Source organism: Lissotriton helveticus, chromosome 10 (assembly GCF_964261635.1).
Source record: "Lissotriton helveticus chromosome 10, aLisHel1.1, whole genome shotgun sequence".
Classification (NCBI taxonomy): Eukaryota; Metazoa; Chordata; class Amphibia; order Caudata; family Salamandridae; genus Lissotriton; species Lissotriton helveticus.
Window position 1 is genome coordinate 1,190,927,429 of NC_136071.1, and position 25,761 is coordinate 1,190,953,189.

General features: G+C 52.2%; 1 protein-coding gene across 2 annotated transcripts in view; it reads right to left on the bottom strand.

Annotated features, from left to right (window-relative positions):
* Positions 1-25,761, bottom strand: part of CHN2 (chimerin 2) — a 601,556-nt gene that overhangs the window by 20,978 nt on the left and 554,817 nt on the right. For both annotated transcript variants that reach the window (XM_078664041.1, XM_078664042.1), the window contains 4 exons: positions 11,575-11,659; positions 8,615-8,788; positions 2,797-2,874; positions 1,071-1,208 (listed from right to left, as the gene is read on the bottom strand). In XM_078664041.1, the coding sequence (XP_078520167.1) occupies positions 1,071-1,208; positions 2,797-2,874; positions 8,615-8,788; positions 11,575-11,659 (475 nt within the window). The remainder of the gene's footprint in view (positions 1-1,070; positions 1,209-2,796; positions 2,875-8,614; positions 8,789-11,574; positions 11,660-25,761) is intronic.

Below are 25,761 nucleotides of genomic sequence, written 5' to 3' on the forward strand. Positions count from 1 at the left end.
CTGGGGCTGGCCAGCTGGGCCCCAGCCGGGGTACAGTGGGGGAGAGGAGTGAAGAGAAGAAACAATGACTTAACTGTAACCACAGTTCTACAGTCTGATCTGTCTCACAGATTCACATTGTGCAACCAATCCCCATCATCAGGGTAGGAATCCATCACTGAAGACGGGGAAGACTCAAGCATGTGAATCTATGAAAGATCCAATTAAGAGAAGGGGTGTGCTACTCCCCCAACACTCCTTGTAATCCCAAAAGAGGTGACTTGAGCCCTTTACCTGACTTTGGGGTTTCGATATGTGCTGTCACGGGGCAGTGGGGGATCTCCTGGGACCTTTCCACCCCTGCGCTAGAGCATTAACAGGGAAGGCTCTCTGAGACTAGATACACAACTAGTAAGTACATCACAAGCAGCATGCGTCTCTAATGGGACGTCTCTCACATTCCTAAAAACATCACAGACCACGGGACCTCCACCTACAGCCTGCAGTACATCACAAGCAGCACGGGCCCTATTCACAGAACTAACTTAAGACAAAATCCTAAACTTACTACCATTTCGGTATTCACAGAAGGCACTTACTCATTTTGGTATTCACAGAAGGCACTTACTCATTTTGGTATTCACAGAAGGCACCTACTCATTTTGGTATTCACAGAAGTCAGGAGTCCTAACTTTAGGACTCCTAAATGCCTTCTGTGAATACCGAAAGTTAGGATTTTTCTCAGTTTAGGAGTCCTAAAGTTAGGACTCCTAACTTCTGTGAATACCAAAATGAGTAAGTGCCTTCTGTGAAAACCAAAAAGGGAGTAAGTTTAGGATTTTGTCTTAAGTTAGTTCTGTGAATCGGGCCCCATGCGTCTCCTATGGGACCCCCCCTTTCATTCTTAAGTTCATCACAGACCACGTGACCTTCCCCCAGACCCTGGCACACATCACAGGCAGCATGTGTCTCTTGTTGCTGGAACAGAGAGAGAGTTACGTCCCATGCTCACCGCTGGAGGCCCGCGGGGCTGGGACAGAGAGGCACCCACACCAGTCACAGCCCTGAGACACGAGGCGCTACATACTCACTCGCTGCTTCAATGAGCTTAGGGTAGGCCTCGTAGGTGATGACGGGGATGGGGAGGTCCCGGAAGTAGAGCTTCAAGGCGCCGGCGATGATGTTGATGTCCTGATAGGTCCGGGCAGAGATGTCCGCTTTGTCGCCATCTAGGGGGAGGCAGAGACCGAGTCATGGGGGTATGGGGCATCCAACTGTGAAGAAAGAAGCCTTCACAAACACCCCACTGCCACCAACCACCACCCCCTCCAGTACTGTCCCCTCAGAGAATGTCTATCAGCATAGCCAGCGAGGCAGCCTCGTGGGTTGAGCACCTGCTGCCGTGGTGAGACCACAGGCCTGTATCTTAGTCTGTCATAATCCAGAGGATAATCAGTTTAGGTATGCAAGACTTTCAGTGGAGATAACACATTTTATATCTAGAAAGATATCGTATAACACCTCTGTTTTATAAGGCACTGCAATATGTTTCCTGAAAAACACAAGTCATGAAGCAATACTTAATTTGCAAACAAAATAAGTGCCAGGGCCCATGTCGGGAGTCCAGTGTAGCGTGCAGTGCCCACTGCCATGCCAGCGCTGCCAATGATAGTACCAGCACCACTAACTGGTCCAGAGTACGATTTTCTTTGCTCGCACTTGCAAACTTACCGTTGGCAAGCGGAGTGAGGAAAAAACTCCGCCACGCAGAGTTTTTGGGAACTCTGCGCTCTACGTGGAGCGCGGAGTGGGCAAAACTACGAAGAGGGAGCTATCCATTGCTTTCATAGGGTTTTTTTTTTTGGCGGTTTCAGCTTGTGTCTGAATTATCTCTAAGTGCTATCATGCTAATCAGAAGATAGCATAGCACAACATCACAAGAGGAATTACCTCTAGGCGCTGTTAACCACGAGCTAATATGGCGCAACATCACAAGCTGAATTACCTCTAGGCGCTGCTAACTTGAAGCTAGCATGATGGAACATCACAACTTGAATTACCTGTAGGCACTGCTACCCAGAAGCTGGTAGGGCCAACATCACAAGCTGATTTACCTCTAGGTGCTGCTAACCAGAAACTAGCATGGTGCAAAATCACAAGCTCAGTTACCTGTAGGCACTGCTACCCAGAAGCTGGTAGGGCCAACATCACAAGCTGATTTACCTCTAGGTGCTGCTAACCAGAAACTAGCATGGTGCAACATCACAAGCTGAGTTACTTTTAGGCGCTGCTAACCAGAAGCTAGTATGGTGCAACATCACAGGATGAATTACCTCTAGGAGCTGCTAACTAAAATTTGGTATGGCACAACTTCACAAGCTGAATTATCTCTAGGCGCTGCTAACCAGAAGCTGGTATGGTGCAAGATCACAAGATTACCTATAAGCGCTGCTAACCAGAACCGGGTATGGCACAACATCACAAGCTGCATTACCTCTAGTTGTTGCTAACCAGAAACTAGCATGGTGCAACATCACAAGCTGAGTTACTTTTAGGCGCAGCTAACCAGAAGCTGGGATGGTAACACTTCACAAGCTTAATTACCACTAGGCACTGCTAACCAGAAGCTAGCATAGCACAGCGTCACAAGCTGAATTACCTCTAGGCGCTTTAGTGCTGACCAGTAGCTAGGAGTAAGACAGTATATTTTTTGAGTGCTTGCATCTGAGAAACATCATTTCGGAATTACAGCTCATCATCCTTGCACACAGAGGCTGGTGTACCCCCCCCCACCCCTAACCCCCTCCCCTGGCTCACCTCTGTCGAAGGCCAGCTTCACGTCCTCTATGTGCTCTGTGAAGCCGGAGACCCTGTACAGACCCTCGGACTTCAGACCTGCGAGAGGGAGAAGGAAACACCCTGGGATTAGGATCACGAGTCACAGCATCTGGGGTCAGATTGAGAGAAATACATTGTTTATTGGCATGCAGTCAGATTGTATCTGTTTGAAAAATACCTTGTTCACTTCCATTTCGAACAGATAGCTTTGAACAGTGACTGAAGAGACCTCCATATATTGATGCCACAGAGGGTCCATGTAGAGCGGCTTAATCCAGGCAGCTGCCACTGTCCAGATGTGTCCTAATACATATGATTTTTGATCCATCATAAAGGGTAAGTTCTACATGTCAATCTGAAGCCGTTACAAGGCCTGGGCGGAGTTTGCGAAGTTCCGCTATGCGGAACTCTGCGAAGTGCCGATAATACTCCGCCGCGCTCCCCGGAGTTCGCAAGCGGCGGAGTAAGGTGAGCTGCACTGCTCGCGCTGACTTTTAGCACCAAGAGTAGCGCTGTAAAATCAGTGCAAATGGCGCCACATGCCGTGCAAGAGGGCGTTGCTTCTTTCTTCCGCTCGATTTGATGTTCTACTTGAGCAGCAGGTTTGTCGATGTGAGCGGTATCGACCTGCCGCAAATACCCGCGTTGAGAAATCTCACCAGGAGGTGGTCTAGCGTACGATTTTCCTTGCTCTCACTTGCAAATTTAACATTGGCAAGTGGCGTGAGAGAAAAAACTCTGCTATGCTGATTTTTATGGGAACTACGCACTCTACTTGGAGTGCAGAGCGGGCAAAAGTCCAAAGGAGAGCTGTGTATTGCACAAAGGAAGCTGTGTAATGTACAGGTGGAGCTGTGTAATGTGAAGGAGATGGGAAATGTAAAGAGGAGGCTATGCAATGTCAGGGAAGTGGCTCCCTTGGATGCAGTTCAGGATAGGATATGATAGGATAGGATTAACATTTGTAGAGCGCACGAATGCCGAGGCGTCTTGGCGCTAGGGTGAAAGAGAGGGAGGGCCAGCGTCCGCAGAACCGACACCTTCACCACACGCTTTCTTCTCTCTTGGTCCTGCGGCACCGGCCATAACAGGTCCTCCTCCTACATCCCCAGCCAGGCACTCATCTCACCCTACAGCTCATCTGTGATACTACCTCCACCAAATGGTAATGCTACGGGGGTAGGTGTAACTTGCAAAGTTTCACTCCATGGAATTTATTGAAGTTACATAAACACACTGCGTGATTCTGCGGAGTTCTGCAAGTGCGCGTCATTCGGCACAGCGTGCTGCTTGAGTTCATGTTTAGCACCGCAAGCTTCTGCTGCGATGTAAAATCAGTGCCAACTGCACCGCACGGCGCGCCAGAGGCTGCTGCTTCTTTCTGCCGCACGAGTAGATCTTCTGCTCGAGCGGCAGCTTCCTCAGTGCGAATGGTCACAAACTGCCGTGAGTGGCCAGGTTAAGAAATCTCGCTGGGAGGCGTTCTAACCTTTTCTGTGCTGATGACGGAACCGCTCCGTCATCAGCCGCGGTGGCGCTGTGCTGATGACGGAGCGGTTCCGTCATGGCCCGCCTGATGCGCCTGCGCAGCGCTGATTTCACGCCTGCGCGGCGCGTTCTATTAAGCGGGTGGGGCCATGACGGAACCGCTCCGTCATGAGCACAGCTCAACCGCGTCTGGTGACGGAGCGGTTCCATCACCAGCCTGGGTGCGCCGCACGCCCCCCCTACCCCCTTAGCGCTGCGGCGGAATAGCCGCCGCAGCGAAGGTGTTAGCATCTGAAAATCATGCTAAAGGATCCAAATTCATGCTCGCGCCTCACTATTTAATGTTGGTGAGATGCGCGTGAGAAAAAATGACACCACAAAGCGACTGGGTGACTTTTGCAGCAACTCTGCGCTCCAATCAGAATGCGAAGTGGGCTAAACTCACCGAACTCCGGCGGCAGAGCAGAAGTTTGCTACCACCCCAAAGTTTCTTCTCCCTCTCTTATTCCACAGCTTAGAGCCACACTCAACCTTATGTCTCACTGCTGCCTGGTGCTGGAAGGCCCTGCCTTCATAAACCACTGAGTTATCAAAATGGCGCAACAGAGCATAGCACCATAACCTGATCTTAGTGTCTCACTATTTCCAGGCACTTGATGGCCCAGCCTTCTCTAATGCTTTATTCATGAAAAACTGAGTTAATCGAACTGGTCTTCCCTGACCCCATCTCCCTAGCACCACACTCAATTGAGGTGTTAAACAAGGTGGTGAGCACTTGGCTGATTCTGGCTTTGCCTAGGATAAAAATGTGGTGAGGGCATGGGCAGTAACCCCGGGCAGAGACCTCAGCTCCCCCAACGGAGTTTGGCCAACTCTGTGCTCCGTTGAGAACGCGGAGTACAGACAAAACTCAAACCCTGCAGTGGAGCGGCGTTAGCCGCCCTTTGCCCACACACAAATGAGGCACAAGAAAGCCCTTACCTGCTGTGGCATCTCGGGCTCCTCCTCGCTGTGGTCCCTCTCTTCGCCTCGACCTCGCTGTACTCATCCACGCAAACTCCTACGATGTACGTCTTGGGAGGAGTGCGCATGTGCGCACGTGCCCACATGTGCAGTTCTCACAAGACGTACAACGTAGGAGTTTGCAAGGACAAGGAAGAGAGAGAGACCATGGCGAGGAGGAGAGCAGCCCGGAGCAGGAAAGTGATTTTTTTTTATTGCCTTTCTAGGGAGGGTGGAGGGGAGCGGAGCGGAGTTTGACTGAGGTTTTTTTTTCCGGCATAGTGGAACTCCGCCAACTCCGCCCTGGCTTAATGGTCAGTTGGGGCCCAAGTGGATTGAGTTCATGATGGAGGCGCTGTCCTGTGGGTAAGGCTGGGCAGAAACCTTCTCTCTGCCAGCGAAGTTTGCAGTTGCAAAACTGCAAAGTTTTCCAAAACTCCGCAATCGCAGCAGAGCGGAGTAACCCTTACCTTTGGTGTCAAGCTCTGACCTGCGGCTCCACTTGCCTTCCGCTGCACTGCTCTGCATCGGGTTGAATAAATTTACAGGAAACCAGGAAGGACTGCAATGCTCAAGGCGTACGGCGTGAAGGCATGCCTAACCTTCCTGTTAATTAATTCAACTGGAGGCAACCAGGCCAGCTTCGCCCAGGGTTACCTGTAGGGCGAGCAGGCTCCCTTTGGTTAGTCGGATGTCTAAGGTGGTAGCGGGGTCATTGTGTTGCTTGAAGATTTGGTGGCCTTGGGCTGCGGTTTGGAGTTTCTGTAGATGTTGACGATCTTGTCGTGGAAGAAGTTTACAAGGTTGTTGCAGAGTTCCTGCGAGGGGGTAATGATGTTTGTTGCAGCTGAGGGGTTGGAGAATTATTTGATGATATTGAAGAGTTCTTTGCTGTTATTAGAGCTTGAGGCTAAGGCATTTTTCTTCGATTCTCCCAACTGTCTGTGGTAGAGGTTGAGGGCCTTCTTGAAGGTCATCTTGTCGTTCTTGTCCATGCTGGTGCGCCATCTCCTTTCCAGTTGTTTACAGTGTTGTGTAGCAGTTCTGAACGCAGTCGGTGATCCAATTGTTGAAGTTTCTGATGTTTTGGTCGAGGTTGTTGGAGGAGATGGGGTTGGTGGTGTTAAGGGAGTTGATCCCTGTATCCTTTGAGACTTTGCTCCAGCTGTGGTGGGGGCTTTGGTCAGACTTGGGGCGGAGGTCTGTGAGCTGGCGATGTTGAAGTGGACGACAGAGTGGTCAGTCCAGCTGAGTTCCGTAGAGTGTCTGCACATGATTCTGTCACTTTAGGTAAAGATGGTGTCTAGCGCGTGGCCTGCAGTGTGCGTGGGGTCACGCTGCGGCCTGCATTAAGTGAGTCCTGGGGTGGGCGGGGCTTCTGTTGGAGGGAAGAACAGTGAGCAGGAAAACCCGGTCAGTGGCTGTGTCACTAGATCAAGCTGGAACAAGCCCGAACTGGAGGCCACAGGCAAATGGCAGGCTAGGTGCCCATGAGTCATGCCTGTGATGTCACTTCCCGTATCCCATGCCCATGGTGATGGGATATGAATGGTACGAGGGGTCACCTCTGCGATGTCACTTACAGTATGCCAAGCCCATAGAGCTAGGATATGAATGGGACAGGGGTCACCCATGTGATGTCACGTCCCGTATCCCATCACCATGGTGCTAAGCTATGCATGGGTCGAGGGGTTATCCATGTGACATCACTTCCAGGATACAATGCTCATTGTCGTAGACCGACATCTGTGCCGCCCCCACCTCCTGTCTGTCAGAACAGAGACCTCATGAAGTCTCTTGTTCACACGGGACCGCTGCCTCAGCCTATCCGTATGTGTCCCTCAAACAACGCTTTCCTCACCTTGACAACGTTATGGACTTTGCAACCAGATGGTCTTGAGTCGCATTTGATGTCGACCCACCTTCACCATCAGGCTTGGCGTGGTGCCTATAGCACAGCTCCGTTCAGGCTCCTCGCCCTGTCTCTCCATGGTCTAACCTTCTCCAACCTGGCTGAACTTCTCTCTCACCAGGCACCCTCCCATCCTGAACTTTCATGGCTGAAGTTCTATCTCATCAAGAACCCGCCCACCGTCCTGTATGGTCATTGAACTTCTCTCTCACTGGGCTCCTTCTGATTCTCCTCTACCTGCACTGAACTTGGCTCTCCCTAGAAACCCTCCAATCCTCGACAGGCTGCCACGCGTCCCCTCCTTTACATGCCCGAACCATTGTGCCGCAGTCTCACCGTAACACAGCTCGCACCTCTTGTCGCTCCATTGAATGACTCTCTGCTCGATCTCAGGTCCACAGCGTCTCGACCTGCTTTTAAAGCAGCTTCCATAAAACCGATCCTGGCGTAATTTCAATCAGACCACAGTGATCAGAGTAATTTTGATAATTCTGTATTACTCTTTGATGCGGAATTACTGATAATTATGTAATTACTTATGAGTAATTTGTGAGGGGAATCCTATAACGAGAGCACATTTAGCAAGAGTCGACTAGTTCTCGCTATTCGTGTTCTACAACATTTAGCGCTATTTGTTCACGGAAAATGCATTCTCATGTTCACTTTGGACGCGGGGGTGCGTTTTGTACTAAGAAAATAACACTAAATGCTGGAAGTAAGTTGGGGGAAAATACTACCCCAAGGAGTAAATTTAGTGAGCACGAGCGGCTACTTGCGCCTATTCGTATTCTGTTACATTTAGCGCTATTTCTTAGTGCACCATGCATTCTTGCACCCATGCTAGACGCGGGGAGATATTTTTGTGCTTGAAATGGCATGAAACGCTTACTCTTCTTGCTTATTTAAACATAATCTCGCAAAATTCTCAGGTTATTCTGCATGATAATGTTACGCTGAATCAGCTCGCGCTCGCCAACTTAATGTTGCTGAGCGCGAGCGAGGATAAACTCCGCTTCACAGAGCAGAGTTTTTCAGAACTCCGCGTGCCCTGCGGATTGGGGAAAACTCTGTAAATGGAGCAAATGGAGCAGAGTTCACCACCCAGGCATATTGTACACACACAGACCAGGCAGGATTTGGGGAGCACACAGCTGTACACAGACAGAATACATTAAAAAGTGATGGAGGGGGGCTCTGGTACATAAAGGCATGTAGGACAGTGCTGAAGGGTCAGAGGTGTACACACACACAGGCTGGGCAGGGTTTGGGGAGCACACAGATGGACACATACAGAAGACACTGGACAATGTTTGAGGGCAGCTCAGAATATATAAAAAGAAGGGTGATTGAGGGAAGCCCCTCAGATGTACAGAGAGGGCGCGAGTGCTGACTGACCTCGGTCTTCGATCTCCCGGATGCACAGGTCCACCACCATGGGCCTGGGCGTGTTGTGCGCCTTCACCAGGGTGGTCAGATCACAGCTGTACACCTTCTTGACGTGCTTCAGGTCCGGCTGGCAGTCGTTTGGCACGTACTTGGAGCACTGTTTGTGGACGTTCAGGCCGCAGTCTGCAAGAGAGGAGGACAGCATCAGTTCAGGCCACACCCCTGGGGATGGGTGATGCCCGTCAGCAAGGACATGGGGGAGGGGCATAGTGCGTGTGCAGCTTCCCTAGCGATGGGTTATGCGCTTCACCAAGGATATTGGGAAGGGGCATAGTGCATGTGCCAGCAGACCAGGTAGTCGTAGATGAATCTGCAAAGGGACTATCACTAGGGCTGGGCGTAGTTTTCGAAGTAGTGCTTCACGAAGCTATGCAAAGTGCACTTCGCACTACACGAGCTTTGTGTAGCACTACGCGAACTGCGTAGTGGCATGTTCGCACTGTGCAAGATGCCGTTTTCAATGATTGCACAGTGAGGACAAGCATCCGGCATCTTGCACAGTGCGAGCTGTAGTTTTCTGCCGCTCAAGGAGATTTTTCCTCGAGCTGCAGCTTTCTCAACGCGGACTGGTAGTTTCTCATCGCGAGCGGTCGCGAGCATACGTGACCACTCGCAATGAGAAAACAGACCTCCCCGCATTGAGAATCTCGCAGGGAGGTTTATTTTCCACGCTCGCGATCAGCAACTTGATGTTGCTGATCGCGAACGAGGAAAAAGTCTCGCCAAGATGTCATTTTGATTGCTCGCGGTCACCAACTTGTTGTTGAGGACCGCGAGCAAGCAAAAAAGGACCGCTGCACTATGCTACGCGTGTTTGCACTGTGCTACTTTCAGGTCGCGTAGTGCGAAGTTGCGCAAACTTCGCAAACTACGCCAGCGTAGCGTAGTGCTTCGCTCAGGCCTAGCTATCACCCCTGAAACTACTTACCACATCTGTGTAGTGCACATCACCCAAAGATCATCTCTAGCTATGGTAATACCAGCTATATGTCGGGAAGGAGTTTAAAATGGCAGAGGGGACTGCCTGGCTGCACAGGACAGGGGAAAGGAATCCATGAAACGGTTAGTGCCTAGATGCCTCCAGGACCTCTGCCCTGCAGGTCTAGCGCCTAGGTGCTCTCAGGGTACCGGCCCTGCTGGTTTAGTGCCCAGGTGTGCCAGTGCCCAGAGGGGATCTACAACTTCCCCCCCTCTCACACACACACACCTTGAGAGAAGGCTTTCAGGGCATCGGGTGGACTTTGTTTCCTGTTTGAGACCGATGATGGAGAGAATAAAGCGAGCATGTGAGGCCATCATCTCTAAACAGGGAGGGGTAGCCGATGTCCTCGCTCCAGTGGTTCTTACTCCATCCGGCTGTCAGAGGAACCACGTGACTGCTGCATGTCGACATACAGGGGACCACACAACTGGAGCATGTTCACATATTAGAGACCACGCCACAGGCGCATGTTCACATTGTAGGGACCAAACGACTGGTGCATGTTTACATACTGGGACCATGGGACTGTCACATGTTCACATACTGGGACCATGGGACTGGCACATGTTCACATACTGGGTATCACGCGATTACTACATGTTCACATAATCAGGAACACACAACTGGAACATGTGCACATACTGGGGTTCACATACTGGAGAACAAGTGACTGGCACATGTTCACATACCAGGGACCACGTGACTGGCACATGTTCACATGCTGTGGACCATGCAACTGGCAAATGTTCACAATCTAGGGCCCACGTGACTAGTACAAGTTTACTTACTGAGGAACATGTAACTCGCACATGTTCACATACTAAGAGACCATGAGACTGGCATATGCTCACATACTGGCAGCCACACAACTGGCACATGTTACCAGTCCTAGGGACTTAGTTACTGGCACATGTCCACATACTTGGGGACCACGTGAGTGGCACATGTTCACATGCTGGGGCCACACTACTGGAGCATGGTCACATACTGGAGACCACGCCACTGGCACATGTTCACATTCTGGGGACCAAACGACTGATGCATGTTCACATACTGGAACCCTAGTAAGTGGCACATGTTTATATACTGGGGATCATGCCACTTGCACATGCTCACATACTACGGACCAAACAACTGGTACAATGTTCACATCCTGGGACCATGTGACTGTCACATGTTCCCATACTGGAGAATATGCGACAGGCACATGTGCACATACTGGGGAATATGCGACAGGCACATGTGCACATACTGGGGACCACTCCATTATCACATGTTCACATTTCAGGGATCACGCCAACATACTAGTGCGCACTTTACTACCAGGATATCCCCACATGCCAGGGAGCGTTAGAACTCTGTAATTCCTCATGCCCCCACACTTGGGAACACAGGAAAGGAAGGATATCTCATATTATGGGACAATACCCATTGTTACCACACTAGAGAGCACGACTGGCGGCATACCTCTTTCACATGCTCGTGAGCACGCAATTGCACCTATTCCTCTACTTCACGTGATATGAAACACAAGGGTACCAGAAGACATCATGCTGCTGTACTAGGGGACACCAGGTTGCACAGCGTCTCATGTTCGGCCAGAGTACCCACACTGCCACACTAGCGTGCGCAGATGACTCCCCTGGGTGCTATGCTGGCAGGTGTGGTCACATGTCTATGACCTGCTCCTCAGTTCGAATAGGACACTTTTATTCCGTGTGCCATTACCCCAGTTTTTACACCGCAAAATCTTTAACAACGCATGGCTTTACAACACAATCCATTCCAACGCATTCACCATTACAACGCAATTTACTATTTTAACTCCACGGGGCGTTAATTTGGGGAATGCGTTGTAATAGTAACGCATGCGGGGTAAAGGATGTTTCCCGCTCCCTTCAGCGGGGTCAGTCGTGATGATCATTACCTGAGCACCGGACTCCCTGGGCGATCAGCCCCCACATGAAGTTGGCACAATACTCGCACCAATGCGGCCCCCGAAACGTGTGTACCTGGAGGGGGGAGAAAGAGAGGCGGTCAGAAGGGAGGGCAAAAACAGGACGCAGGCATCTCAGGGATGGTGGCTATGTGTGTGGGGGTGGAAGTTAAAATGCCACACAGAGTGGGGAGGGCAGACAAGCAAATGCCCAAGGGGTATCGGGTCTTGCTAAACCAGGTGGATTTCTGAGCTCCCCCTCGCCCGCCTCTTTGAATTTGTACCCACCAGTCCCCCACCTGCACTGCCACTCCAGTGTAGCCCGCTCTCTTATGCATTTATTTGATATAAAGCTAAAGGTCAAGCCCTAAACAGACTGACTCCCTAATTTCTTTCAATGGCTCCTGAATCCAGTGCAGGTCAGAGCCCCCTCTTGCCTGGCCCATGGGTATTTCCTACACCAATGGTTCTCAACATTTTGACTTCTGTGAACCCTCGTTTAAATATTACTGGAACCCAGGGACCCCCGCCGAACCACTATTGGAATCTGAGGACCTCACTGAGTCATTATTGGAATCTGGGAACTCCCACTTAGTCATTACTAGAAGCCAGAGAACCCCAAACTTAGCATTTTGATAATTTGAACCACAAGACAATACACAAAAAATAGACATAAAGCATTTATCAAAAAAATATACAAATTATGTAATATTTTTTAGTTTAGTTTGAATATCTTTATTCGGTAAAATTGCTCACCATAAAAGAGTACATTTTACACATTAAAAGGGTACATTTCCCGCAGTAAAAGATATTAACTATCAGCAATAAAACCATTATTTAAAATATAACACAGAATACAACAAACAATTAGTATGGACCTTAGTCAGACATTCTCAACATTTCATTATGTGGAAGTGGAAGGCCTTCAATTACAACCAATCTAGTCACTTGGTGGCCTAGAGTGCAGCTTCAATAACCTTGAGCGTGTCAGCCAAGCACTACTCGGGTATTTTGCCACCCCGCATACAGTGGCAGTAGATGATGAGTCTGTAGAGAGTACTCGTAAGGCCAGTCTGTGGCACCTCAGTCCCAACCCCCTACAGACTGGTTTCAGCCAAATCTTCCGTGCCACTTTGTAAGCGGGGCAGGCAAAAAGTAGGTGGGCCACAGACTCCTTAGGGGCCGCACAACCGGGGCACGATCGCGAGGGGCCACCAGGGTTAGACCACCTCGCGGTAAATTCATGCACCGGGAGGGTCCCGTACCTTAGTTTTAGATATAGGGCTCTGTCTAGCGGCTTAGTTATAAGATCGAGGAAGGGTTCCAACTTCTTAGCCCACTTGAACTCTAAGAACCGTTCAGTGAGTGAGCCCCCAGCCCCGCAGCGTGTATTCTCCACCTGCACCCAATCCCAATATAACTTCTTAATCACTAGTTTGGGCGGAGGTATTTGGGTCTCCAACACATCTCTCAATCCCAATTGGAAGAGTAGGTGCCTCACATTGCACAGCCAACCAATTTTATTGCCAGTATCAAGCAGTATTAGGTCATCCAACCCTTCGGCATATTTGGCAAGCTCCTTAGTTCTTCTTAGACGAACCCAAAAGAGCAGTGGGCGCAACCTCACTAGATCTGTTAAGGCTCGTCTACCCAAATCTAGCCGCAAGGGGATCAACGGGGTAGAAACAGGGAGAGCCACCACATCCCTCAGAAACTTATTTTCCGCTGTAGTTAGATCCGAAACGTTTTCAAACCCCCAGAGCTCCGAGCCATATAATGCAGCAGGGAGTATCTGACCCTCGTAAATAGCCATGACCGGTGACAGAGGTTTACTGGTTGACTCCCGATACTCCCTCAGGGTCACCCCAGATACTCTTTTGTGACCAAGTAGCATTTTGGCCAGGTGGTCCTTCCAGTTCATTCGACTGTTTATCCTCACCCCTAAATAGTCGAAGGAATCAACCAACTCCAGGGGAGCCCCATTGAGCGTGAAGTTGTTTTTAAAACTTTTGAAGGGTGAGAAAGCCATCAACTTGGTTTTAGAGGTATTGATGGTTAAGCCTCTATCTATGCAAAAGGAGCTGAATCGATGCAGGAGCTTTTGCAGTCCTACCGGGGATTTGGATATCAGTATAGTATCGTCAGCAAAGAGTAGAGTGGGGATTCTTTCCCCTGCCAGGGATGGGGCATCCGTCTCTTCTCCTCTCAGGTGGTCCACCACTCCATTCACAAACAAGGAGAAGAGGGTCGGAGCCATAACACATCCCTGGCGGACTCCACTCCTCACGGGGACCCTATCTGTCAGCTGTCCCTGGGTGCCCCATCTGATCCTCGCATAATATTATTATGTAATATTGTATTTAATTCACAAATAAATATTTTTAAAAAACATAATGTCAATTTTAAGAGGAAGGTTGGATCTTTTCTAAATTCAGTTGAGGCCCCCGTAGCCCGTGCTATGTTTTGTGTTGCTGCACGTGCACTGCTCCCAAGAATCAACCTGGGGACACTTAGGGCCTGATTTGTATCTCGGCGGATGAGTTGTTTCATCGCAACGGTGACTGATGTCCCATCTGCTGAAATACAAATCCCATTAGGATATAATGGGATTAATATTTCTTATGGGATTTATAGTTCGGGGGACGGGATATCCATAGCCGGTGTGACGGAGCGACCCATCCGCCGAGATCTCAATCTTTATTCTCCAATTTCAAACTCCTTTACATTTACAGATCATTTTAAAATTTCCAGTTGGACATTTTGCCTTTATATTTATTTAGATTTTCTTCATCTGTTAATATTATTGAATATTCAAAGCAGTCACGAACCCCCTGAAAAAGCTTGGTGGAGCCCACACCATAGGTTAAGAAGCACCACCCCAGACGTTCTGTGTCGCTCTTTCTGCAACAAGTGCCTGGTGGCGCGCGCCTCTCATCTCACCCCTGGGGGAAGGGGGACCATATACCCTTTTACCAGGCCACACCCCTTCACAGTATACAATGACTGTCAGCACTGACAGCAAGTCGGAGGCTCCTGGGCTCATCCACCACATCTGCCTGTGTTCTTCTAGGTGACAAATGCAAAAACAACAGTTGGTGGACAGAATGCAGAACAATGTCATACATTCACCCCAGTACAGAGATCTGGGCCTAAATCCATCGTTTTTTGCTCACCATGCCATTCCAGTTTGAACCCAGCCATATGCAAATCAGTCTGTGCCCCATGGGAACAGTCCAGCCCGAACTGCCAGGTCAGGTCCTCCCTGGACTGGAAACAAGCATCCAAGGACCGGTTTCGGGCTTTCAGCCCTCATCAGCCAGGATAGCTTGACTCCAGTGGTGTGGAGAGCACGGGACTCACGTCTGAGCATACCCGTCCCACTCGGGGTGACAAATGCAAAAAGAACTATTGATGGACAGAATGCAGAACAATGTCATACATTCACCCCAGTACAGAGATTTGGGCCTAACTCCATTGTTTTTTTGCTCCCCATACCATTCCTGTTTGAACCCAGCCATATGCAAATCAGCCTTGACCCTGTGCCTCATGGGAACAGTCCAGCCCGAACTGCCAAGCCATGTCTTCCCTGGACCGGAATCAAGCATCCTAGGACTGGTTTCTGGCTATCAGCCGTCATCAGCCAGGATAGCTTGACTCCAGTGGTAGGGAGAGCACGGGACTTACGTCTGAGCATACCCGTTCCACTCGATGTGACAAATGCAAAAAGAACTATTGATGGACAGAATGCAGAACAATGTCATACATTCATCCCAGTACAGAGATCAGGGCCAAATCCATTGTGTCTTCTAGGGCCTTTGCGTACCCCCCTCAAGCCACAGGGGTTTAACAGCCCTCCACCGTGGCTAACCCAGCACCTACCACAGACCGCGCATGTCCCACTCATGAGTCCGTCTCCCGAGACCCACACAGACTAGCATTGTCCAGGATACATTGATGTGACATGCGTGCACTCTGACTCTGACACCTCTCGCGCCAATCACACGCCCAAGCACTGCACCCTCAGACAAGACAAGGACTCCACTCTGGTCATCCACGCACGACATTAACCTACATACATCATGCTGAAATGAATAACACTCATACAACCCAGCATAACCCAGAGCCTAGCAGGCTGACTGTAGCACCTAGACAGGGTTATAAACCACTATACATATGCACAGGGCTTTAAGTGGGATGAAAAAACTAGAGGGTGTCTCAAAGGGGCGTGGCCAATGTAATTAAGGGCGCAGCTTAAAAATACGTAAGCTAAATTATGCTTAGCATAGTGTGCCGCTGGACTGGTATTTTGCTGCTTCTGTCATTGCATCCAGATATATAATACAACAAGTAACATCGAAATGCTCACTCCCTAAAGTGGCCCCCTGGCAACAAGTTCTGCATCATTTAAAAATAAATTAATACCATGTCATAGTGCAACAGGGGATTGTACCCGAGGTTCATCTTGGAGTTGCACCATGAAAAGTTGCCTTGTGATGTCATATTATTTACTGATACATTTCTTTTTTAAATCATCATGAACACGATGTATGCTGTCTTACCTAAACAAAACGGATGTTATTATTTTCATGCATTTGGTTTTGTGTCACTTCTATCCTCTCGCTCACCAAGGACCCCCCCACCACCAGACTCAGCTTTCAGGAATTAATGAAGGGCGTGGTATCCTGGGTGAGCAGCAGCTGCCTGAGGCACAACTCAGAGAAGACAGAGGTCCTCAGCCTCAGGCCCTCCCCCACAGCCTGGGACATCACCTGGGAGCCCCCCGCACTAGGCAGCCTGCCCACCCCCACAGACCACGTCCTCAGCATTGTTCTTGACTCCTCCCTCTCAATGACCTGGCAGGTCAACGCCGTCGCCTCCACCTGCTTCAACACCCTCCGCATCCTTCACAAGTCCTTCAGATGGATCCCCCGGAATCAAGAAAGACCGGGCCCCCACGCACTCATAACCAACAGACTGGACTACGGGTAACGCCCTCTATGCCAGAATCAACAAGTCTCTGCCCCGCAAACTCCAGACCATAGAGAACACCGCAGCCAGATCCGTTCTCGGGATCCCTCGACAAGAGCACATCAGCCAACACCTGCGCACACTGCACTGGTTCCCCGTCGAGAAGAGAATAATCTTCAAGATACTCACCCACGACTACAAATGCCTCCACAACACCGGACCGCAATACCTCACGAGAGAGTCTCCTTCCACGTACCCAAGAGAAACCTCCGATCCATCAACCTCGCCCTTGCCAAAACCCCGCGCATCCGCAGAGCCAGAACGGGTGGAAGAGCCTTCTCCTACATCGTCGTCAAGACCTGGAACGAGCTCCCGGTCAACATCAGACGCTTCCCCTCTCTGAACATCTTCAGGAAGACCCTCAAGACCTGTCTCTTCGACTGAAAAGAGCTGCTCACCCTCCCCCGTAAAGACCTTGAGACCCTCATGGGTGTGTAGCGTGCTTTACAAATCCCTGATTGATTGATTGATTGATTGATTCTTCTGTATCGATGGTCACGAATATTCACATATATTTCGCTGTCTATTACTCATTATTATTTTTTTATTCTACCACGCACGCGTGTATACATTCAGCCAAACGAAGTTCAACTGAGTTATGAGGTGGAGTGAGGTCACTGACTGAGTGATGCTCTGTATCCCTCACACCTCCGTCATCAGGTGCAGATCAGCACAGACTGACATAATACTAACTGGACTGGAGCAAAATGTCATTAGTGTCAGGGTCACAGAATGGAACTTCAGTACAAGTCCCAGAGGAGCTGAGTCCTGCTCAAAGGAGAGCCGGGTCTGGCACCCCTCAGCCAGACCTTAGTATTGGCGGGGCGCCTCCACCCATCACTCGCTCTGTGGGGCGCCTCCACCCATCACCCGCTCTGTGGGGCACAGACCCAGGCTGGCATGAGGGGGCCCCGGCAGCCAGGCCTCAGTATTGGCGTGGCACCTCCACCCATCGCCCACTCTGTGGGGCTCAGACCCAGGCTGGCATGAGGGGGCCCCGGCAGCCAGGCCTCAGTATTGGCGTGGCGCCTCCACCCATCGCCCACTCTGTGGGGCTCAGACCCAGGCTGGCACGAGGGAGGCCCCGGCAGCCAGGCCTCAGTATTGGGGGGCGCCTCCACCCATCGCCCGGTCTGTGGGGCACAGACCCAGGCTGGCACGAGGGGGTCCCCAGCAGCCAGGCCTCAGTATTGGCGGGGCGCCTCCACCCATCGCCCACTCTGTGGGGCACAGACCCAGGCTGGCATGAGGGGGGCCCCGGCAGCCAGGCCTCAGTATTGGCGTGGCGCCTCCACCTATTGCCCACTCTGTGGGGCACAGACCCAGGCTGGCACGAGGGGGGCTCCGGCAGCCAGGCCTCATTATTGGCGGGGCGCCTCCACCCATCACCCGCTCTGTGGGGCACAGACCCAGGCTGGCACGAGGGGGGCCCCAGCAGCCAGGCCTCAGTATTGGCGTGGCGCCTCCACCCATCGCCCGCTCTGTGGGGCACAGACCCAGGCTGGCACGAGGGGGCCCCGGCAGCCAGGCCTCAGTATTGGCGGGTCGCCTCCACCCATCACCCGCTCTGTGGGGCACAGACCGAGGCTGGCACGAGGGGGCCCCGGCAGCCAGGCCTCAGTATTGGTGTGGCACCTCCACCCATCGCCCGCTCTGTGGGGCACAGACTCAGGCTAGCACGAGGGCGGCCCGGCAGCCAGGCCTCAGTATTGGCGTGGCGCCTCCACCCATAGCCCGCTCTGTGGGGCACAGACCCAGGCTGGCACGAGGGGGGCCCCAGCAGCCAGGCCTCAGTATTTGCGTGGCGCCTCCACCCATCGCCCGCTCTGTGGGGCACAGACTCAGGCTAGCACGAGGGCGGCCCGGCAACCAGACCTCAGTATTGGAAGGGCGCCTCCACCCATCACCAGCGTTGTGGGGCACAGACCCAGGCTGGCACAAGGGGGGCCCCGGCAGCCAGGCCTCAGTATTGGCGGGCGCCTCCACCCATCACCAGCGTTGTGGGGCACAGACCCAGGCTGGCACAAGGGGGGCCCCGGCAGCCAGGCCTCAGTATTGGCAGGCGCCTCCACCCATCACCAGCGCTGTGGGGCACAGACCCAGGCTGGCACGAGGAGGCACCCCTCGGCCAGGCCTTAGTATTGGCGGGGCGCCTCCACCCATCACCAGCGTTGTGGGGCAAAGACACAGGCTGGCACAAGGGGGGCCCCGGCAGCCAGGCCTCAGTATTGGCGGGGCGCCTCCACCCATCGCCCATTCTGTGGGGCACAGACCCAGGCTGGCACGAGGGGGGCCCCGGCAGCCAGGCCTCAGTATTGGCGGGGCGCCTCCACCCATCGCCCGATCTGTGGGGCACAGACTCAGGCTAGCACGAGGGCGACCTGGCAGCCAGACCTCAGTATTGGAAGGGCGCCTCCACCCATCACCAGCGTTGTGGGCCACAGACCCAGGCTGGCACAATGGGGGGCCCCGGCAGCCAGGCCTCAGTATTGGCGGGCGCCTCCACCCATCACCAGCGCTGTGGGGCACAGACCCAGGCTGGCACGAGGAGGCACCCCTCGGCCAGGCCTTAGTATTGGCGGGGCGCCTCCACCCATCACCAGCGTTGTGGGGTACAGACCCAGGCTGGCACAAGGGGGGCCCCGGCAGCCAGGCCTCAGCATTGGCGGGGCGCCTCCACCCATTGCCCACTCTGTGGGGCACAGACCCAGGCTGGCACAAGGGGGGCCCCGGCAGCCAGGCCTCAGCATTGGCGGGGCGCCTCCACCCATTGCCCACTCTGTGGGGCACAGACCCAGGCTGGCACAAGGGGGGCCCCGGCAGCCAGGCCTCAGTATTGTGGGGCGCCCCCACCCAACGCCCGCTCTGTGGGGCACAGACCCAGGATGGCACGAGCGGGGGGGGGGCACAGCCACACCAGGCTCTTCGTTGAGCAGGACTGAGCTCCTCTAGGACTTGTCCAGGGTGTAATGGGACTCGTGCAAGAGGCGTGCTCCCCGAAAGGAAGTGACCCTTTGACCCCAGCATACAGGGCCGACATCGTATGCTTGCCCTGTCCTGACCCCCACTGCTGCCTCGCACGCCCTGGCCCTGGGCTCCACGGCCCAGCCTTTTTAATGTTTTATTTTTTTTATTTAGTGCATTATTATAAAGGGCGGACATTACCCGAAGGTGTCAGAGCGCTGTACATTAGAGCTAGTTATGTTACAAGAGAAAAGTGATACAAAATAGAATATTACAAAGACTAAAAATGAAGGGTACACAAACACAAAATCCAACACAGCAGGCAGGGGTGAGGAATGTACAGGAAAAAGTAAAAATGTACAATGAAGAGCGAACTTCCAAGGGGGGCCTGAGTAGGAAAGTAGTACTTCTGAAAGTGTCTTTGGAAGAGAGGAGATTTGAGATCAGCAAACACAGCCGGTTTCACTGCCCTTTTCAGGCCGAAACCCGGAGCGGAGGCTCGTGCCGTCCCCCGGGGCGGTGCACGCTCACTGGAAACCCTTCACAACCTGTTCCGTCTCTTCTGTGTCTGTGTACACACAGCCCGTCCGGCGACTCCGAGGGCTGCAGGCGGGACAGAGCAGAGTACTCACTGTACTCACTGCACTCTCAGCACTCACTGCACTCTTAGCACTCACTGCACTCTTAGCACTCACTGCACTCTAAGCATTCACTGCACTCTTAGCACTCACTGTCCTCACAGCACTCACTGTCCTCACAGCACTCACTGTCCTCAAAGCACTCACTGCACTCTCGGTACTCACTGCACTCGCAGCACTCACTGCACCCTCAGCACTCACTGCACTCTTAGCACTCACTGTCCTCACAGCACTCACTGTCCTCACAGCACTCACTGTCCTCAAAGCACTCACTGCACTCTACGCACTCACTGCACTCTTAGCACTCACTGCACTCTAAGCATTCACTGCACTCTCAGCACTCACTGCACTCACAGCACTCACTGTCCTCACAGCACTCACTGCACTCTACGCACTCACTGCACTCTAAGCACTCACTGTCCTCACAGCACTCACTGTCCTCAAAGCACTCACTGCACTCTACGCACTCACTGCACTCTAAGCACTCACTGTCCTCACAGCACTCACTGTCCTCAAAGCACTCACTGCACTCTACGCACTCACTGCACTCTAAGCATTCACTGCACTCTCAGCACTCACTGCACTCTTAGCACTCACTGCACTCTAAGCACTCACTGTCCTCACAGCACTCACTGTCCTCACAGCACTCACTGTCCTCAAAGCACTCACTGCACTCTCGGTACTCACTGCACTCGCAGCACTCACTGCACCCTTGGTACTCACTGCACTCACAGCACTCGCAGCACTCACTGCACCCTCAGCACTCACTGCACTCTCAGCACTCACTGTCCTCACAGCACTCACTGTCCTCAAAGCACTCACTGCACTCTACGCACTCACTGCACTCTAAGCACTCACTGTCCTCACAGCACTCACTGTCCTCAAAGCACTCACTGCACTCTACGCACTCACTGCACTCTAAGCATTCACTGCACTCTCAGCACTCACTGCACTCTTAGCACTCACTGTCCTCACAGCACTCACTGTCCTCAAAGCACTCACTGCACTCTCGGTACTCACTGCACTCGCAGCACTCACTGCACCCTTGGTACTCACTGCACTCACAGCACTCGCAGCACTCACTGCACCCTCAGCACTCACTGCACTCTCAGCACTCACTGTCCTCACAGCACTCACTGTCCTCAAAGCACTCACTGCACTCTACGCACTCACTGCACTCTAAGCACTCACTGTCCTCACAGCACTCACTGTCCTCAAAGCACTCACTGCACTCTACGCACTCACTGCACTCTAAGCATTCACTGCACTCTCAGCACTCACTGCACTCTTAGCACTCACTGCACTCTAAGCACTCACTGTCCTCACAGCACTCACTGTCCTCACAGCACTCACTGTCCTCAAAGCACTCACTGCACTCTCGGTACTCACTGCACTCGCAGCACTCACTGCACCCTTGGTACTCACTGCACTCACAGCACTCGCAGCACTCACTGCACCCTCAGCACTCACTGCACTCTCAGCACTCACTGTCCTCACAGCACTCACTGTCCTCAAAGCACTCACTGCACTCTACGCACTCACTGCACTCTAAGCACTCACTGTCCTCACAGCACTCACTGTCCTCAAAGCACTCACTGCACTCTACGCACTCACTGCACTCTAAGCATTCACTGCACTCTCAGCACTCACTGCACCCTCAGCACTCACTGTCCTCAAAGCACTCACTGCACCCTTGGTACTCACTGCACTCACAGCACTCGCAGCACTCACTGCACCCTCAGCACTCACTGCACTCTCAGCACTCACTGCACTCTTAGCACTCACTGTCCTCAAAGCACTCACTGCACTCTACGCACTCACTGCACTCTAAGCACTCACTGTCCTCACAGCACTCACTGTCCTCACAGCACTCACTGTCCTCAAAGCACTCACTGCACTCTCGGTACTCACTGCACTCGCAGCACTCACTGCACCCTTGGTACTCACTGCACTCACAGCACTCGCAGCACTCACTGCACCCTCAGCACTCACTGCACTCTCAGCACTCACTGTCCTCACAGCACTCACTGTCCTCAAAGCACTCACTGCACTCTACGCACTCACTGCACTCTAAGCACTCACTGTCCTCACAGCACTCACTGTCCTCAAAGCACTCACTGCACTCTACGCACTCACTGCACTCTAAGCATTCACTGCACTCTCAGCACTCACTGCACTCTTAGCACTCACTGCACTCTAAGCACTCACTGTCCTCACAGCACTCACTGTCCTCAAAGCACTCACTGCACTCTCGGTACTCACTGCACTCGCAGCACTCACTGCACCCTTGGTACTCACTGCACTCACAGCACTCGCAGCACTCACTGCACCCTCAGCACTCACTGCACTCTCAGCACTCACTGCACTCTTAGCACTCACTGTCCTCTCAGCACTCACTGCACTGTCAGCACTCACTGTCCTCTCAGTGCCCTCAGCACTCACTGTCCTCACAGTGCTCATAGCACTCACTGTCCTCACAGCACTCACTGCACTCTCAGCACTCACTGCACTCTCAGCACTCACTGCACTCTCAGCACTCACTGCACTCACTGCACTCACTGTCCTCAAAGCACTCACTGCACCCTCGGTACTCACTCCACTCACAGCACTCGCAGCACTCACTGCACCCTCAGTACTCACTGCACTCACAGCACTCGCAGCACTCACTGCACCCTCAGCACTCACTGCACTCTCAGCACACACTGCACTCTCAGCACTCACTGTCCTCTCAGCACTCATTGCACTCTCAGCACTCACTGTCCTCAAAGCACTCACTGCACCCTCGGTACTCACTGCACTCACAGCACACACTGCACTCTCAGCACTCACTGTCCTCTCAGCACTCATTGCACTCTCAGCACTCACTGTCCTCAAAGCACTCACTGCACCCTCGGTACTCACTGCACTCACAGCACTCGCAGCACTCACTGCACCCTCGGTACGCACTGCACTCGCAGCACTCACTGCACCCTCAGCACTCACTGCACTCTCAGCACTCACTGCACTCTCAGCACTCACTGCACTCTCAGCACTCACTGCACTCTCGGCCCTCACTTTCCTCACTGCAATTTCAGCACTCACTGCACTCTCAGCACTCACTGTCCTCTCAGCACTCACTGCACCCTCAGCACTCACTGTCCTCAAAGCACTCACTGCACCCTCGGTACTCACTGCACTCACAGCACTCGCAGCACTCACTACACCCTCGGTACGCACTGCACTCGCAGCACTCACTGCACCCTCAGCACTCACTGCACTCTCAGCACTCACTGCACTCTCAGCACTCACTGCACTCTCAGCACTCACTGTCCTCACTGCACATTCAGCACTCACTGCACTCTCAGCACTCACTGCAATCTCAGCACTCACTGCACTCTCAGCACTCACTGTCCTCACAGTGCTCACAGCACTCACTGTCCTCACAGCACTCACTGTCCTCAAAGCACTCACTGCACTCTACGCACTCACTGCACTCTAAGCACTCACTGTCCTCACAGCACTCACTGTCCTCAAAGCACTCACTGCACTCTACGCACTCACTGCACTCTAAGCATTCACTGCACTCTCAGCACTCACTGCACTCTTAGCACTCACTGCACTCTAAGCACTCACTGTCCTCACAGCACTCACTGTCCTCAAAGCACTCACTGCACTCTCGGTACTCACTGCACTCGCAGCACTCACTGCACCCTTGGTACTCACTGCACTCACAGCACTCGCAGCACTCACTGCACCCTCAGCACTCACTGCACTCTCAGCACTCACTGCACTCTTAGCACTCACTGTCCTCTCAGCACTCACTGCACTGTCAGCACTCACTGTCCTCTCAGTGCCCTCAGCACTCACTGTCCTCACAGTGCTCATAGCACTCACTGTCCTCACAGCACTCACTGCACTCTCAGCACTCACTGCACTCTCAGCACTCACTGCACTCTCAGCACTCACTGCACTCACTGCACTCACTGTCCTCAAAGCACTCACTGCACCCTCGGTACTCACTCCACTCACAGCACTCGCAGCACTCACTGCACCCTCAGTACTCACTGCACTCACAGCACTCGCAGCACTCACTGCACCCTCAGCACTCACTGCACTCTCAGCACACACTGCACTCTCAGCACTCACTGTCCTCTCAGCACTCATTGCACTCTCAGCACTCACTGTCCTCAAAGCACTCACTGCACCCTCGGTACTCACTGCACTCACAGCACACACTGCACTCTCAGCACTCACTGTCCTCTCAGCACTCATTGCACTCTCAGCACTCACTGTCCTCAAAGCACTCACTGCACCCTTGGTACTCACTGCACTCACAGCACTCGCAGCACTCACTGCACCCTCGGTACGCACTGCACTCGCAGCACTCACTGCACCCTCAGCACTCACTGCACTCTCAGCACTCACTGCACTCTCAGCACTCACTGCACTCTCAGCACTCACTGCACTCTCGGCCCTCACTTTCCTCACTGCAATTTCAGCACTCACTGCACTCTCAGCACTCACTGTCCTCTCAGCACTCACTGCACCCTCAGCACTCACTGTCCTCAAAGCACTCACTGCACCCTCGGTACTCACTGCACTCACAGCACTCGCAGCACTCACTACACCCTCGGTACGCACTGCACTCGCAGCACTCACTGCACCCTCAGCACTCACTGCACTCTCAGCACTCACTGCACTCTCAGCACTCACTGCACTCTCAGCACTCACTGTCCTCACTGCACATTCAGCACTCACTGCACTCTCAGCACTCACTGCAATCTCAGCACTCACTGCACTCTCAGCACTCACTGTCCTCACAGTGCTCACAGCACTCACTGTCCTCACAGCACTCACTGCACTCAAGGCACTCTCAGCACTCACTGCAGTCTCGGCACTCACTGCAGTCTCGGCACTCACTGTCCTCTCAGCACTCACTGCACTCTCAGCACTCACTGTCCTCACAGCACTCACAGTGCTCTCAGCACTCACTGTTCTCTCAGCACTCACTGCACTCTCAGCACTCACAGTGCTCTCAGCACTCACTGCACTCTCAGCACTCACTGTCCCCGCTGTTATCAAGGCATGGCCTCGCAGGCGGCTGCACATACCACATGCTCCTCTGAACGGATCACTGACATAATATCGATTACACAAATATAGAACTACCAAAATATCGAGGATAAAATATAGAATACAAAAATATCGAATTCCTATCTCCAAACAGGTAAGTACAAAAATATTGAATCAAAAATATCGTTGTAAAAAATATAGTTAGTCAAAATATCGTTTTTTTTTAAATGTCTTAAAAGTAATTAAAAATTAATGAAATAATAAATATAATTAACTTCAACATACTTAAAATACTTAAATAACCTTAAAAGTAATACATGATTAATGTAAGTTAAAAAAAATAAACATACAATTTGATTTTTTAATACATATATATATATATATATATATATACATATATGAACGTAATATTAATAAAAAATATACAATATTTTTACCGTAAGATAGCGGGAGGGTAAAATGTACTATTACCACTGCAGTGAGTGCAACAGTAGAG